Raw genomic sequence first — 14127 nt, 5'->3', positions numbered from 1 at the left:
AGTTTATAAAGGTTTTGCAGACCAAATTAGGTCCTTACTGACGTATATGCAAGCATGTTGCCTTCAGTGGGGTTACATAGGTATAAATAATTAGAATTTAATAGGTTCAGTTAATGATGTACAAGACAGAATCTCTCTCTCTCTCTCTCAGCTATGTTCCTTTTGTAGGTCCAACAAAAGTAAAAATTGGAACTGCACATCTGAGTTGTCTGTCTTTTCCTGAAGCCCCCCTTGTTCAGCCTCCTCTATGGGGTTAAATCAGTGGCTTTCAATCTGAAGTCCACAGACTCCTGGAGTTCTGCAGACTGCACCTCCATTCATAATTTTTTATGGGGTTTCAAATGAAAAAAAGATTGAAAACCGCTGGCTTAAACAAGTTTGTTAGTGAATACTTACTTTTTACTTAATATAATTTAAGATTAAAGTTTTACTTTATACAAAAATACTGGAGTCCATGGTGGTTGTAACAGAATTGAGTATCTTGATTTTCATATCAACCCCAATGCAAAATCTGTTTCATCCACTTGTGCTGTCCTTGCTCAGTCTTACTTCACTTTGGCTAAATGCAGAATCTGTTGTCTTTGCAGTGGAAGTCTTTGATCTGGAAAATAAATCATGCAGACAATGATCATACATTTATACAAAATTCTTCAATGTGTTTCATTTAAAATTTTTTCTTAGGAAACTCGTAGGGTATATCAGTTTCATTATGTGAACTGGCCTGACCACGATGTACCTTCATCTTTTGATTCTATTCTGGACATGATCAGCTTAATGAGAGAATACCAGGAGCATGAAGATGTGCCTATTTGTATACACTGCAGGTACCAAATATATTTAATATTTTTTAAGTAGTATGTTCAGTACAAGACTTACATGTATTAATTTAATTTTGAAAAGTTACTCTTCTAGCTCATTGTCAGAAAGAACTTTTCTTCTTGAAGTGCTTGCTCACTTTGATTCTATTCTAAGTGCACACATGTGCCCATATGCGTGGCCGTCGGAGATTTTTGCCTGGGCGTTATCCGTAGGATCAGCTATAGCACCATCTTGAGTGCTGTGCCCATGCGTTGGTATATTAGGTGCCGCCGGCACTACGCCTTCTCGGTTCCTTCTTACCACCCATAGTGGTTAATCAGAGTGCCTATCCCTTGCCTCTCAAGAGCCAACGATTCTTCTACTTCAATCTTTGAGCCTTAAAGCCATTTCGTAAGTCAACAAAGTTGTTCGTTGCGGTGGCAGATAGGATGAAAGGTTGCCCAATGTCAGCACAGAGGATTTCGTCCTAGATCACGGCCTGCATCCATTACTGCTATGACCTGGCAAAGGTGGCTCCACTGGCGACCATGACTGCCCACTCGATTAGAGCTCAGGCTTCATCGGCAGCCTTCCTGGCCCAAGTGCCAGTTCAGGATATCTGTAGAGCTGCTACCTGGTCATCTATCCACACACTTAGGTCTCATTATGCATTCACTGAGCAAACCTGAGACAATGTTGGCTTTGGCAGAGCAGTGTTGCAAGACGTATGATCGTGAACTCTGAGCCCACCACCAGGGATACTGCTTGTGAGTCGCCTAGAATGAAATAGACATGAGCAAACAGTCGAAGAAGAAAAAACGGTTACCTATCTTTCATAACTGTTGTTTGAGATGAGTTGCTCATGTCCATTCCATTACCCACCCTCCTGCCTCTGTTGGAGTCGCCAGCAAGAAGGAACTGAGAGGGCGTTGGGCAAGCGGCACCTAATACACTGACCCATTGGCACAGCACTCAAGAGCCTACCCTACGGATACCGCTAAAGCAAAAATCTTCGGCCATGCATATGGATGTGCACACACCTAGAATGGAATGGATACAAGCAACACATCTTGAAGAACAATAGTTATGAAAGGTAGGTAACTGGTTTTTTTTTTCTACACAGCTTCATGGATTATGTATACTTTAACATGTGGCCCAAAGGCTAACTGTACACTTGTAAAGTCTTAAAATGCAGCCCAGGGCTGCCCTCTCCTCTTCAAGTGAAGGACTGAGGACAAAGCAGTGGAATCTGTTTCTAAGGACATTTCAGAGCTAGAAAGGTTAAGTATTAGAATATGTCTTATGCACAAGATGCCTAATGGGTCTTTCATCACTAAATTCTATAAATATGGGAAATTGATCTGCAGGTTTTCATTACTGGTATAATTAGCAAATACACAACTTCTCTTCCTATATCAAGGAAGATGAAAGTACTAAGAAATAACAGGCCTGTATGCATTTGTTAACTTACATACATCCATATGCAAATCAAGTGCAGTCATTGGATTTCTGGCAAGCTACCAGTGCAGACATCAAAAGTCTCACAAAAGCACACACCTTTGCAATTGTTTTAAAGAAATAAGGGTTAAAACTACATTTCCAATTTAGAGTACACCACAGAACTTGTTATAGATTGAATTTTGCTTCATGATAGTATTGCAAAAACAAAAATAAGCCAAGAGAAATATATAGCAGTATAGTCATGAAAATGATAAAAATATTAGCTGAGTACTAAACTATATTTAGAATGTGCCTATATACACTGCTACTCCGCTTTAATGCGACACGATATAACACAGGTTCGCATATAGCATGGTAGCAGCAGGGCTCCGGCTGCACTTTAAACAGTCCAGGGCTCCAGCTGCTGCAGGGAGCCCAGGGCCCTTTAAGTCACCACCAGAGCCCTGCTGTCACTGCCCCAGGGCTGCGGCAGTGGGGCTCCGCTGGTGATTTAAAGGGCCTGGGGCTCCCTGTGGCCAGAGTCCCGGGCTCTTTAAATCACCGCTGCAGCCCTGCTACCACTACCCTGATATAACGGCATTTTACTTATAACACTTTAGGGATTTTTGGCTCCCCACTACCGTGTTATATTGGGGTAGCGATGTATTTTCATAGCATGCTATAGATTAGGAACAACAAACATTGCTATGCCCTTAATTCTCAAATTATTTATTTGCTTAGCCACTGCATTGATATATAAAATAAACACCCAGTGCAAATGTCAAATCTGTTTGTATATTAAATAAGATTTACTGTTCTTAAATTCCAGAGGGTTTCTTTCCTTGTTGATGAGCCTACTGTATTCTCCATTTAGAACATCTTTTAATTTTAATATTTCTAGCCTGCTCTGACGAATGATGTCTGAATCTATAGCAGGATTAAGTATAATATAAATTGAAGCTTATGCAATTGTCTCTTTTTTCCTTAAAAGAATTAATGCCAAAGTAGCAATGACTATACTAGAAAAAGCAAAGATAAAATCAACTTTCCAAAAATTTGAACTTCCCAAAAGTGTGTGGAAATTACCTTTCACCTGGAAAAAAACAAAACAAAACAAAACAAATCTGTAGCCTTTCATCATAGCCCAGAGCAGCACTCTAGCTGCTGTTGCAGAACCTCCAGGGGAACTTGAGCATCTATTTTGTTGACCCACAAAATTTAAACACTTCTTCTACACTAAATGCGATAAATCAGTCTCTGACAGATCAGTCACTACCCACCAATCTGGCGGGTAACAAACACCTGCCCTTAGTTTCAACCAGTTGCACCTATGTACACTTATAGAAGATAATGGAGATTCACAGGCATTGGGGGATAGGTTATCCTGCAGAAACTTATTAGTTATGAAGCATGGGAAGAAAGTTATGAAAGATTAGGTTTTGAGCTGATAGTGTAAAATAAGTCTCTTTACTTGTAAACTGGACACATTTGCTATCAAAATCATTTGTGGAAGAATAAATGTGGAAATTTGTTTCCATTTTTCATCACTTTTAAAAGGAGAACTACACTTTTTAAAGACGGACAGTTATATAAATTGAGAAGCAACCCATATTGTGTTTTACCAGGTTGTCAAGAAAATGAAAACTTTACATTTTACACTTTTTTCTGTTGTCTCTTCCTCTATGTAGCCATCCTTTACTGCTTGAGGTGTTAGGCCAGTTACATACTATTCTCTGTAGTATATAGAATAGGCAAAAATGCTTCAACACACTTTATTAAAGCATTACTTCACATCTGAAATGCTGAAGCCTGTTGGCTGTGAAAACATGAAAATACATATGCTTTACATTGAATACATTAAGAGCTGGCTGACAAAAGGTATTTGAGGACTGATATATTTTTAAGTAGGTAGTGATATTTTTACCTTGATTCTGTAAATATGAAAATATCAAGTCTCTAGAACTTACACAAGTTAACTTAAATCATTGTCAAAAGAACTATCGAGTAACTGTTGCTTATGTCCCTAGTGCAGGGTGTGGAAGAACGGGAGCCATCTGTGCCATAGATTATACATGGAATTTGCTAAAAGCTGGGGTAAGGAAGATTTATAGGAATATATCGTATTATAGAATTAGGTCATTTTATACCAGTGATTAAAATTAAGCTTCTGACTTGCTGAGGAGTAACAAAATCAGAAATTTCAAATTTTTAAAGTACAGTAATTTCTCACTTAAAGTCGTTCTGGTTAATGTTATTGTGTTACGTTGCTGATCAATTAGAGAATACGCTCGTTTAAAGTTGCGCAGTGCTCCCTTAAAACATTGTTTGGCAGCCGCCTGTTTTGTCCACTGCTTGCAGATACAGCAGCCCGTTGGAGGTAATTGATGAGGGTTTGGAACTAGAGTGGACCGATGGCAGCCCCCCCTCAGCTCCCCTAAGTTCCCTGTGCGGCAGCTGCCCAGCAGGCTGTCAATTGCTGGGTAGTTCCCTCCCCACACTGCCGTGTGCTACTCCTGCCCTCTACCTTGGAGCTGCTCCCAGGAACCTCCTGCTTGCTGAGGGGGAGGGGTGCTAATGTCAGCGTGTCCTTCTTGCCGCCTGCTCCTTTACCCCATCTCCACAGAGCTGGGCGGGAACACGACTGGGCTCAAGATGGAGGGAGCTTGCTTACAGCAGCTTCTGTCTCAACTTGCTGATCTACTTAAAAAGGCAGTGTACTTAGAGTGGGGTCAGCGTACTTAAAGGGGCAATGCATGTGTCTCTCTCACACACACACACACACACACACACACACAGATGGTGTGTGTCTCAGTCTCTCTCTGCTATGCTGTCTCCTCTCCCTCCATTCATGCTGCCTTGTAGAGTGTGCGGCTATGTTAACAAAGTGTTAATCCTTGAGGGCTCAGCCAGTGCTAGTTCATCATTTAGCAGTATAGCATTCTCTGGGAAATATCCCACCCTCTTCCACCCTTTGGCTTCACCACCTCAACCAAGCTTCACAATTGTCGTTGCTGTGTACAATATTAAATTGTTTGTTTAAAACTTATTCTATTGATCGATCAATCGTCTTTTGTCTGGTGTTAAGAAATGTCCCTAGAACCTAACCGCTCCCCTCTCTCTCTCTCTCTCTCTCTCTCTCTCTCTCTTCCCCCGCGCCCCCCCTATGAATTCTTATGGGGAAATTGGATTCACTTAGCATCGTTTTGCTTAAAGTAGCATTTTTCAGGAACATAACTACAACATTAAGCTAGGAGTTACTGTATACCAAAAATTGGCTTTAAGTTACTTTCCTGTATCACTCTCCTATATCAACAAAACAAACCAAAACCTACCCAGTCTCAGAATGGAAGCATCTCAAGGTAAAATGTCAAACTGTAAATTTAAGTAGTACATAGTTCTGAGTACATGGACCTGAATGCTGATCTGAAGTGCTGATTTTCAAATTATTTCCAAAGGTCAATTTTTCAACATCTATAAATATACTGCTAAGTATGTTTACTCATTGTTTCTTCTGTGACGATTTCTTATAGCATCTTAGACTTTCTGCATGTGGAATTTCAAGTGCAATCTGCTCTTATATTTCACTTTGTGGTTTTTAGGTTCATCATGAAGCAAAGAGACATGCTGATGGGTTGCCATAATGTCAGTGTGTCAGACATTATTGCTTCTACCAAGTCCGTCACACTTTCAGAATTAATCTTAAATATTTGTGTGATCTGCACTACTGGTGAAACCGTTATAAATACCAGTTCTGAAAGAACTGTTGCTCTAAATGACTTTCATAAGATTCACTTACATGGAGGGAATGGGTCAGCTTTCTATAAAAGCAGTAAGGCATGCTGTAGTGGTAACTTTAAAATTGGTCTGACACATTTTAAATCACTATGTTAACAATATATTGTATTGAGTTTTATAGAAAAATAACACTGCTTTGCCCTGCATTTCAGAAAATACCAGAAGAGTTCAATGTATTTAATTTAATACAAGATATGAGGACACAAAGGCATTCTGCAGTGCAGACCAAGGTATATTCTTTTGTAATGTAGACTTGGACTTTGTTATGTCCTTTTTTAAAAGGATCTTGTACATTAATCGTAATCTCTAACATGCATACAACAGGAGCAGTATGAACTTGTCCATCGAGCCATAGCACAACTATTTGAAAAGCAACTAAAGAAATATGAAAGTTGCACAGACTGGAAGATTGCTGATGGAGTGGTATGTTTTTCTTTGACATGGGTTTTCAATTAAAATTATAGCTTTTACCTGCAGTTTTAAGTTTTACTGTGCATTCAGTCCTTGACCTTGTTTGTCTTAAATATTTTTGTGGTGACTGTGGACAGTTGGGCTGTGTATATGTCTCTCAGCAGTTAACTTGTGCTCTGCCTGCTCTGGCAAATTGATTTTGGAAGCAAAAAAGCCACTTATCTATGCTAGACATTTAAAAGGGATTTTTTTTACTGCTTACCACCAGTGCGACTCCAGCATTACTAGCAAAGGTAGGAGCTCTAGTGTAGACAGGGGACTTTTGGCATTTTAAACAGCCAGTCTGAGAAACTTGCTCTTAGCATGGTTAGATAAATGGGTAAAACTCCAGTGGCCAGTTGACACTAATTATTTCTTTGGCTGCTACTGGTGGTAACATCAGTAGGAAACAAGGCATGGCCTACTAGGAATGAACAGTAAAATGATGTGGTGAATAAAACAGTTAAGGAGCAGGTTAAATTTAAATCAAAGCTCTGTCCAAGAAACTTTAAAGTGCAATAATTTATCCTCTGACTAGTTTAATAATTACAAATAAAGGTGGGAATGGAGTAACGCTTCAGTAATTTTCAAAACTCTTGAATGGACAAACCAATTTTCCATTTCCCCCAAGCCCCTGTATCTATTTATCTATCTTAAAATATGGCAATGTTAAGAGTTTATCATTTAAACCAATTAAATGTGGATATCAGAATGCTGAGTTAGATTATAGTATTTTCTACGTATCTTAGCAGTTATCACCAGTGTCAGACATTTTTTGCTTGGATATGCTTGTATCATCCAGATGTGGGCTGGAGAACAAGCCCTGGCCCAGTGAGGAGGGGAAGTCAGGATAGGCAGGACTGGAGAGTGAGCTCACCTCAGGCAGCAGCAGCTCCTGTATCCCACAGGGCTGGGCCGTGGTGACAGAGGGGCAAATGGGCCAAACAGGAATGGTGCTGCGACCAATCACACCAGATTTGTTTGTTTGTTTGTTTGTTTAACACCAGTTTCTTCCTAGTACCATTCAGGTCCTCACACCTCCCTGATAACCTCTTAGCCACATTTTGAAAACCTCTGCCCTGATGGAAATATGCCCAAAAATATTTGGCTAATGTGGAGTTCTTAGTTCCCTGATTCCCATCTCAGAAAATTGCCAACTTGGGGACTGACATAGACACTTGAAATGGCAGAGACTCCCCATCTCAGGAAAGGATTCAGAAACTGGAAACATTTGCTCTCTTCCTGAGTTGGTGAGTCTTCCCCAGCTGGCTGTGTGTGTCATTTCTGAGCATACCAATGTTATGCCAAGACCTGCTAGTGTGGGTGCAGTTCTCGTTCCTGAAACTTAAAGTAGCAACTCTCAGTTCATACTGTCAACAAGGGAGGACTTGGAAAAGTCCCTTGAGCCACTTATCAGTCAAATCCTCCTCTGGTGAATGAACAGGAACACCACACTCAGAATTTATACACTCACCCTATAAATACATAGCCTTATAAGCTGGGGAACTCACACTTTCAGGAGATTGGTCCAGCACAGCTGGCCAGCCAGAAAGAGGATTGCACAACAGTATTTTGGAGTTCAGGCAGTCTTCCTGGTCTTACTTAGCTTGCTGCATGTGTACTTTCACAAATAATCATAAGGTCAAGTAAAACAACTCTAGACAAAGCACCAGAGGGTCATCAGTTTAAGCCTTGTTGAGGGGAGTGCATCAAATCCTGTACATGTTCTGAGCTGGGTTAGCATACAGACGAATTGAGAAGAACTAAAATCCTTACTGGAGAGTGGACTGCTGCACAGTGATGGGGTACACATCAGATACCAGACCTTAGATGGAAAACTGAGGCTTATGTGTTCCCATCTCTTCAATACATTCCCAATGAGTAGAAGATGTAGAGAGCAAAGGTTGTATTTGATCCTTATTACTCCAGAGGACTTGGTTCTCAGGTGTCAACATTAAATTATCTCGGAGTTTGGACCTGTTGCATGACAACATCCCAGCCATGTTCCGTCTTAAGGATCTGGCTTTTTAAGGTTGAACCTTCTTGAAAGTCTCCCCAACATTCTTCCTTCCTGGAAAAAGGACTTGTTGTTCTGTTAACTTACTATTTATATACATATACTTGTATATTATAAAACTTAGTAGCACCTACTTGTCAGAGAGTGTGTGTGTTTGTTAGGTGCTGTGCAAATTAATCAGAAGTTATGGTTTCTGACCTTAGAACTTAGTCTAATTGGATAAGATTCAATAAAGTTGTCATAATAAATAGGATGGAATAGCAAGGGATCAGGATAATAGTTCTGAATCACATAAAGTTGTTAATCATGAAAAAAACAAAGTATATCTCTGCTGTCCCATCTGTCTAGGTCAGTGTTTTCTTGCTGGTGCAGAACCAAACAGGTCTCAAAGCATACTGCAGTTTGAGTTTCTTCAGGAGGGTTTTGAGAAGGTTCTTATAATTTAATGCCCTTTGGGTTCAGGCATTTGTTCTTAGTGTGCTCAACGAGTAGCCAGTATGGGCTCAGCCTCTGCCAATAAGTTTCTTTAAGGCAGTCTTCTGCCTCATCCAGTTAAATCAACAGTCTCTCCCTGTAGCCTGTACCTAGTCTATAACCCTCTGACTCCCTTGAGTCACTAAAATTCATTCTTCTTTACATGTTGTTTTTTTAAGTTTCTTTTCCCATGGCCGTTAGGGAGTCAGATTAGAACTGCTTTTCATTTTCCACAAGGATATAGTAATTATCTTGGTTTTTCTCCCAAAGTTGGTCACTTTTTTTTACCTTAACCAGAAGCTCTCCCTCCCTAACCCCTGTCCTAACATGGGGCAGATTGAGATCCTGCAGTATTCCCTAGGGAAGTGGTTTCCAAACTGGGATTTGTGAAATGTTACAGGAGGTTCTCGGGATGGAGGGGGGGGGAATTCCCTGATGGCGGACAGAGCTGTCCCTAGGAACCCCAAGCAGCACAGGACCAGCAGCCCAGAGCCCCTGGGCTTCCAAGAATAAGCAGATCAAAGCAAGCATATCTATCATACTGAGGAGACTTAAACTTCACGATTCCTTATAAGTGAAAAAGGAGGTGGATATTTTTTGCTGTTTTTTAAATTAAATTGGCAGCTAGTATTTGTTTTTAAAATTATTATAAAAAATTTAAGCTTTATTGTAACATGCATTGTTTGCCTGGACTGCTCAAGACCTGAATGCTTGTGTAGTAGGAACAATTTGAGTTGGCTTCTTAAATACCTTCATGCTGTTTCACATCTGATACTCCTTGATGAAGCATAGGACCCTTGTCTTGTAACAGGCTTATTCAAAGTGATACAAGCTATGAAAGTGAGATCTTGGAAGAGTGTTGCCGTTTTCATAATGTAATAAAAATACTGTAATGATAAAAATTAATAATAGTGTGTAATAAGCATGTCATAAAAACAAATTTTATATTTCCAAGATGAATGCTTTTATAATTTATACTTGGGTAAAGGAGAAAATCACTGGAACTACTAATTCTTAGGATGGTGTTCGTGAGACTTGACTTTTTAGTGAAAGGAATTCACAGGTTGTTAAAGTTTGGGAACCACTGATGTAGGGTGACCAGATGTCCCATTTCTAAAGGGACAGTCCTGTATTTTAGCCCTCCTACAGGTGTCTTGACTTTTTTTCTTTAAAATGAGCAAATTGTCCCGTATTTTCTGTCTCCCCCGCACCAGTACTGGTGGGTCCTGCTGCTGGCTGGATCCCTGCTTGCTTGCCCCCCACCCACCAGCAGTGAGTGGGGGGGCATACAGGGGCTGACGATGGGGGAAGGTGCACAAGGCTGGTGGTGGGGCAAAGATACAATGTGCGGGGCTCGCTGCTCCCTCTGCTGCTGCATCAGTGCAGCCCCCACTGCATGCCGGCTCTTGGCCAGCAGGGCCTCGTCCCATTTCCAGCTGGCACTGGCTGCACGTTGTGGTGGCTGGTGAGTATGGGCAGGCAAGAGGCAGCAGCCTGTTAGGTGTTACCTCTGCTGCCCACCCATCGGTCCTTTTACATGCTCCCTCTTTCACTGTCCTCTCTCTGCTTTGCCCCTTCGCCCACCCAGCCCCAGTGCTCCTCTGTACCTCCCCCTGCCTTCCGGTGGGGTGCATTCCACTCCCAGTGCTATGGGGAGAACCAGCCCCTGGTCAGAGTGCTCAGCTCACCAACAGCCTGGCTGGCAGGCTGTCATAAACAGATAGCTAAGGGTTAATGTCTCTTTCACCTGAAGCACCTGACCAGAGGACCAATCAGGAAACCGGATTTTTTCAACTTTGGGTGGAGGGAATTGAGTGTCTAAGTCTTTTGGGAGTCTGCCTGCTTTCTCTGAGCTTTGGAGAAGTACTTTCTACTTTCTAGTCTTCTGTTTCTAAGTGTAAGGACAAAGAGATCAGATAGTAAGTTCTATGGTTTCTTTTCTTTGGTATTTGCATGAATATAAGTGCTGGAGTGCTTTGATTTGTATTCTTTTTGAATAAGGCTGTTTATTCAATATTCTTTTAAGCAATTGACCCTGTATTGTATCATCTTAATACAGAGAGACATTTGGATGTATTTTTCTTTCTTTTTATATAAAGCTTTCTTTTAAGACCTGTTGGAGTTTTTCTTTACTTCAGGGAAATTAAGTCTGTACTCACCAGGGAATTGGTGGAGGAAGAAATCAAGGGGAGATCTGTGTGTTGGATTGCTAGCCTAATTTTACATTCCCTCTGGGGGAATAGGAAAGTACTTTTTGTTTTCAGGATTGGGAACAGAGAGGGGGAGTCTCTCTGTGTAGTTTCACAGAGCTTGTGTCTGTGTATCTCTCCAGGAGCACCTGGAGGGGGGAAGGGAAAAAGGATTATTTCCCTTTGTTGTGAGACTCAAGGGATTTGGGTCTTGGGGTCCCCAGGGAAGGTTTTTCAGAGGGACCAGAGTGCCCCAAAACACTCTAATTTTTTGGGTGGTGGCAGCAGGTACCAGGTCCAGGCTGGTGGCTAAGCTTGGAGGTTTTCATGCTAACCCCCATATTTTGGACGCTAAGGTCCAGATCTGGGAATAAAGTTATGACACAGGCTTCTTCCTTCCTCACTGTCTCTGGCTGGGCTGGTTCCCTGGGAAAGCCCAAGACCCTCCAGGCTGGGCGCTAGCCAGGAAGAGCCAAGCCCTGCATGTGCCAAAGCCCCACACAGTGCTAGCATGGGGAAGCCTCTGCACCCCTCGGTTAAGCTCTGGAGGCAGGGGGAGGGAAGGAATTCCAGCCAGTTCCGCCCCAAACCTGTAGGCTCCACAGCAGCCCTGGGGCAGGGGCTTAGCACCCTCTTCACCTGTGCCCCACCTACCTCACCCTGGATCCTGCCCCCAGGGAGTGTGGGGCTGCTCTATCTCCTAGGCACCCTTCTCCGCTGAGCCACTACTCTGGTCAGGTTTGCTAAAGCTCCTGCATTCAGGTTCCCTGGGCTTTGATGCACAATGCAATCTTAGGGTTTAACCCTTCCCAAGGCCGATGGAGTGAGGGGGAAGCCGGTACAAATTACCGGGGCCTGGTGGTCCGGAAAGGGGCCCAGCTTTGTCAGCCCTGTTTAGCTGGTCCGCCCTTACTGGGGGGCCTGAAAAAAAAATTTTCACTGGGGCCCAAACCCGCTCTCAGTGGCCCTGCCCATTCCTGCCCACACTGTAGCTGGAGGTGGCTAGGTTATGTAGTTGGCTAGCAGCGGCCAGGAAGGAGCAAGCTGTTTCCAGCCACACGGCTTGGGGTGTGGAGTGGGGAAGAGATGAGCTCTGCAAAGACGGGGGGCCAGATCATCCCTTCCCCCGCCCTGCTCCCCTGCAGCCGGAAGCATCTCCCGTTCCTTTCCTCCCACACAGTGCCAAAAGGCTGCTGCTGGCCACATTCTGGTGTGAATCCTGGCAGAAATCTGGGGAGGGGAGGAATGTGACCCTGCGTGCCCTCCACATGTTGCCTCAGGAAGAGATGGTGCCAGGTACCAGGAGAGACAGGTCAGTCCTGGGTGCCCAGCCAGACATGAAGGGCAGGGAGGGTCAGGTAGGTTGGTCACCCCCTGCCGAATGTGAGTGTGTGAGGGGGTAAGGGGGTGTGTCTCACCCCTCCCCATGTGAACCCTAAAGCCTTAAAGATAAGAAGGTAAATAAGAAATATTATGTAATTGGATTCTCTTTTTTAAACAGGGAACTCAGTCAACTTGATGTTAATTTGAATGTTTGTACTGCATAGTTCTGTAAATCTTCCCCACCTTCTTTCCCAGTCTACTTTTTGTCATATCTGCCTGATCATAGCTGGCCCTTCTTGGGACGATCTTGGATCTGCACTGTTTGTGGGAACAATCTTGAAAAATAAATTTCATATCTTACACTTATTTTCCAGCACAGTACATCCATTCAATCATGTACCACCTGTTATAGTGTAGGAAAAAGGGTAGGATAAGATGACCATTTTTAGAATACATTACTTGGGGATCCAGTGCCCTAGCAAGGATGGGTTTGGGGTGTTATGAGTGTCTGCTGCTGGAGTGACATCTTAAGAAGAAACAACCCAGTCTGCTCTAGCTATGTCTAAGGAAAACTGGCAGGTAATAGAAGTTTGTTCCTTTTTTTAAAATGTTTTTACTAGGTTATTGTCTTGCAATATGGGCTTTGAGCTGTTTTGGTTTGGGTTCATTGTTCTTAACTGTACCTAAATTGTCTCTTAATATAAAAGTACCTGCAGTCAAGGATAGGTACTTCTGGTGTGTCAGTATATTCCTGGGCAGATTTGAGATGCGTCAGATGAAACTGGGAGGATACTGATCAGTGTCATGGAAACAATGTTCTCAGCATCTAATGGAAATTCTCCTTTTACCTCTTGTAGTCCTAGCAGCTGGAATATAGAAATGCAAGGCAGCCGTAGAGGTTTCTTGCCTTCTCATACACGGGGGTCACTGTAATATTTGTATGTTGTGTGAATGTGCATAGAAGCAGGAGACACGTAAGCAAAGGAGTGGGTGAATGTTCTGATGTTTAGTCAATTAGCCTTCCTAGGCTATGGAAAAGTGTTAACCAGAAACATAAGCAGTAAAATTAAACTGGAAATGGCAGCAGGGAGGTGTGAGGTATGCTGGTATTTTTTTTTTATATTAAAATACTCTCTGGGAGTCTTTTTCATAAGCCCCTATCAGAATTAATATATTTTCAAAAATGAAAACATTGTTTTTTGAGTTGAAATCCTGTTGCAGCCGTTGGTTCAGTGTTTTCTTTTCTTTGGGATCTTAAATATCACGTCAATATAGTGTCATCGATCTGTTCAACAGAATCAGCCGGGCTGGCCAGCTTCTTCAGAGATCTCCTGCAGCTCTCATTCAGCAGCTCCCTGCAGCAGGGAGGTGAGAAAAAAGGGGTGGGGGGCAGACCTAAATATGTTCGATGTTACTTGGGAGCTACCAGCGCCACTCTGCTGGAAAGACTCTTCATAAATCCTTCATTAGTCCTGCTATGAGTGCAAGGGACTGGACTAGATCAGTGGTTTTCAAACTGCAGGTCATGACCTAGTACTGGGTCGTGGAATGTAAGGCACTGGGTTGTGGCGGTGGTGCTGCCTAGCTAAAGAGGCTAGTCCCTACCTATTCTGACACCGCGCTGTGCACCTGCCAGCAGAT

The 14127-nt window shown here is 42.6% G+C and overlaps 1 protein-coding gene across 2 annotated transcripts in view; it reads left to right on the top strand.

The window, feature by feature from the left end:
- The window catches only part of PTPN12 (protein tyrosine phosphatase non-receptor type 12), a 169837-nt gene that overhangs the window by 96993 nt on the left and 58717 nt on the right, over positions 1 to 14127 (top strand). For both annotated transcript variants that reach the window (XM_050936860.1, XM_050936861.1), the window contains exons 8-11: positions 682 to 824; positions 4266 to 4332; positions 6186 to 6263; positions 6358 to 6456. In XM_050936860.1, coding sequence (XP_050792817.1) covers positions 682 to 824; positions 4266 to 4332; positions 6186 to 6263; positions 6358 to 6456 — 387 coding nt within the window. The remainder of the gene's footprint in view (positions 1 to 681; positions 825 to 4265; positions 4333 to 6185; positions 6264 to 6357; positions 6457 to 14127) is intronic.

The sequence above is a fragment of the Gopherus flavomarginatus genome, chromosome 1 (genome assembly GCF_025201925.1).
Source record: "Gopherus flavomarginatus isolate rGopFla2 chromosome 1, rGopFla2.mat.asm, whole genome shotgun sequence".
NCBI lineage: Eukaryota > Metazoa > Chordata > Testudines > Testudinidae > Gopherus > Gopherus flavomarginatus.
The sequence above is the reverse complement of the archived record's forward strand: the minus strand, read 5'-3'. Positions and strand labels throughout refer to the sequence as shown.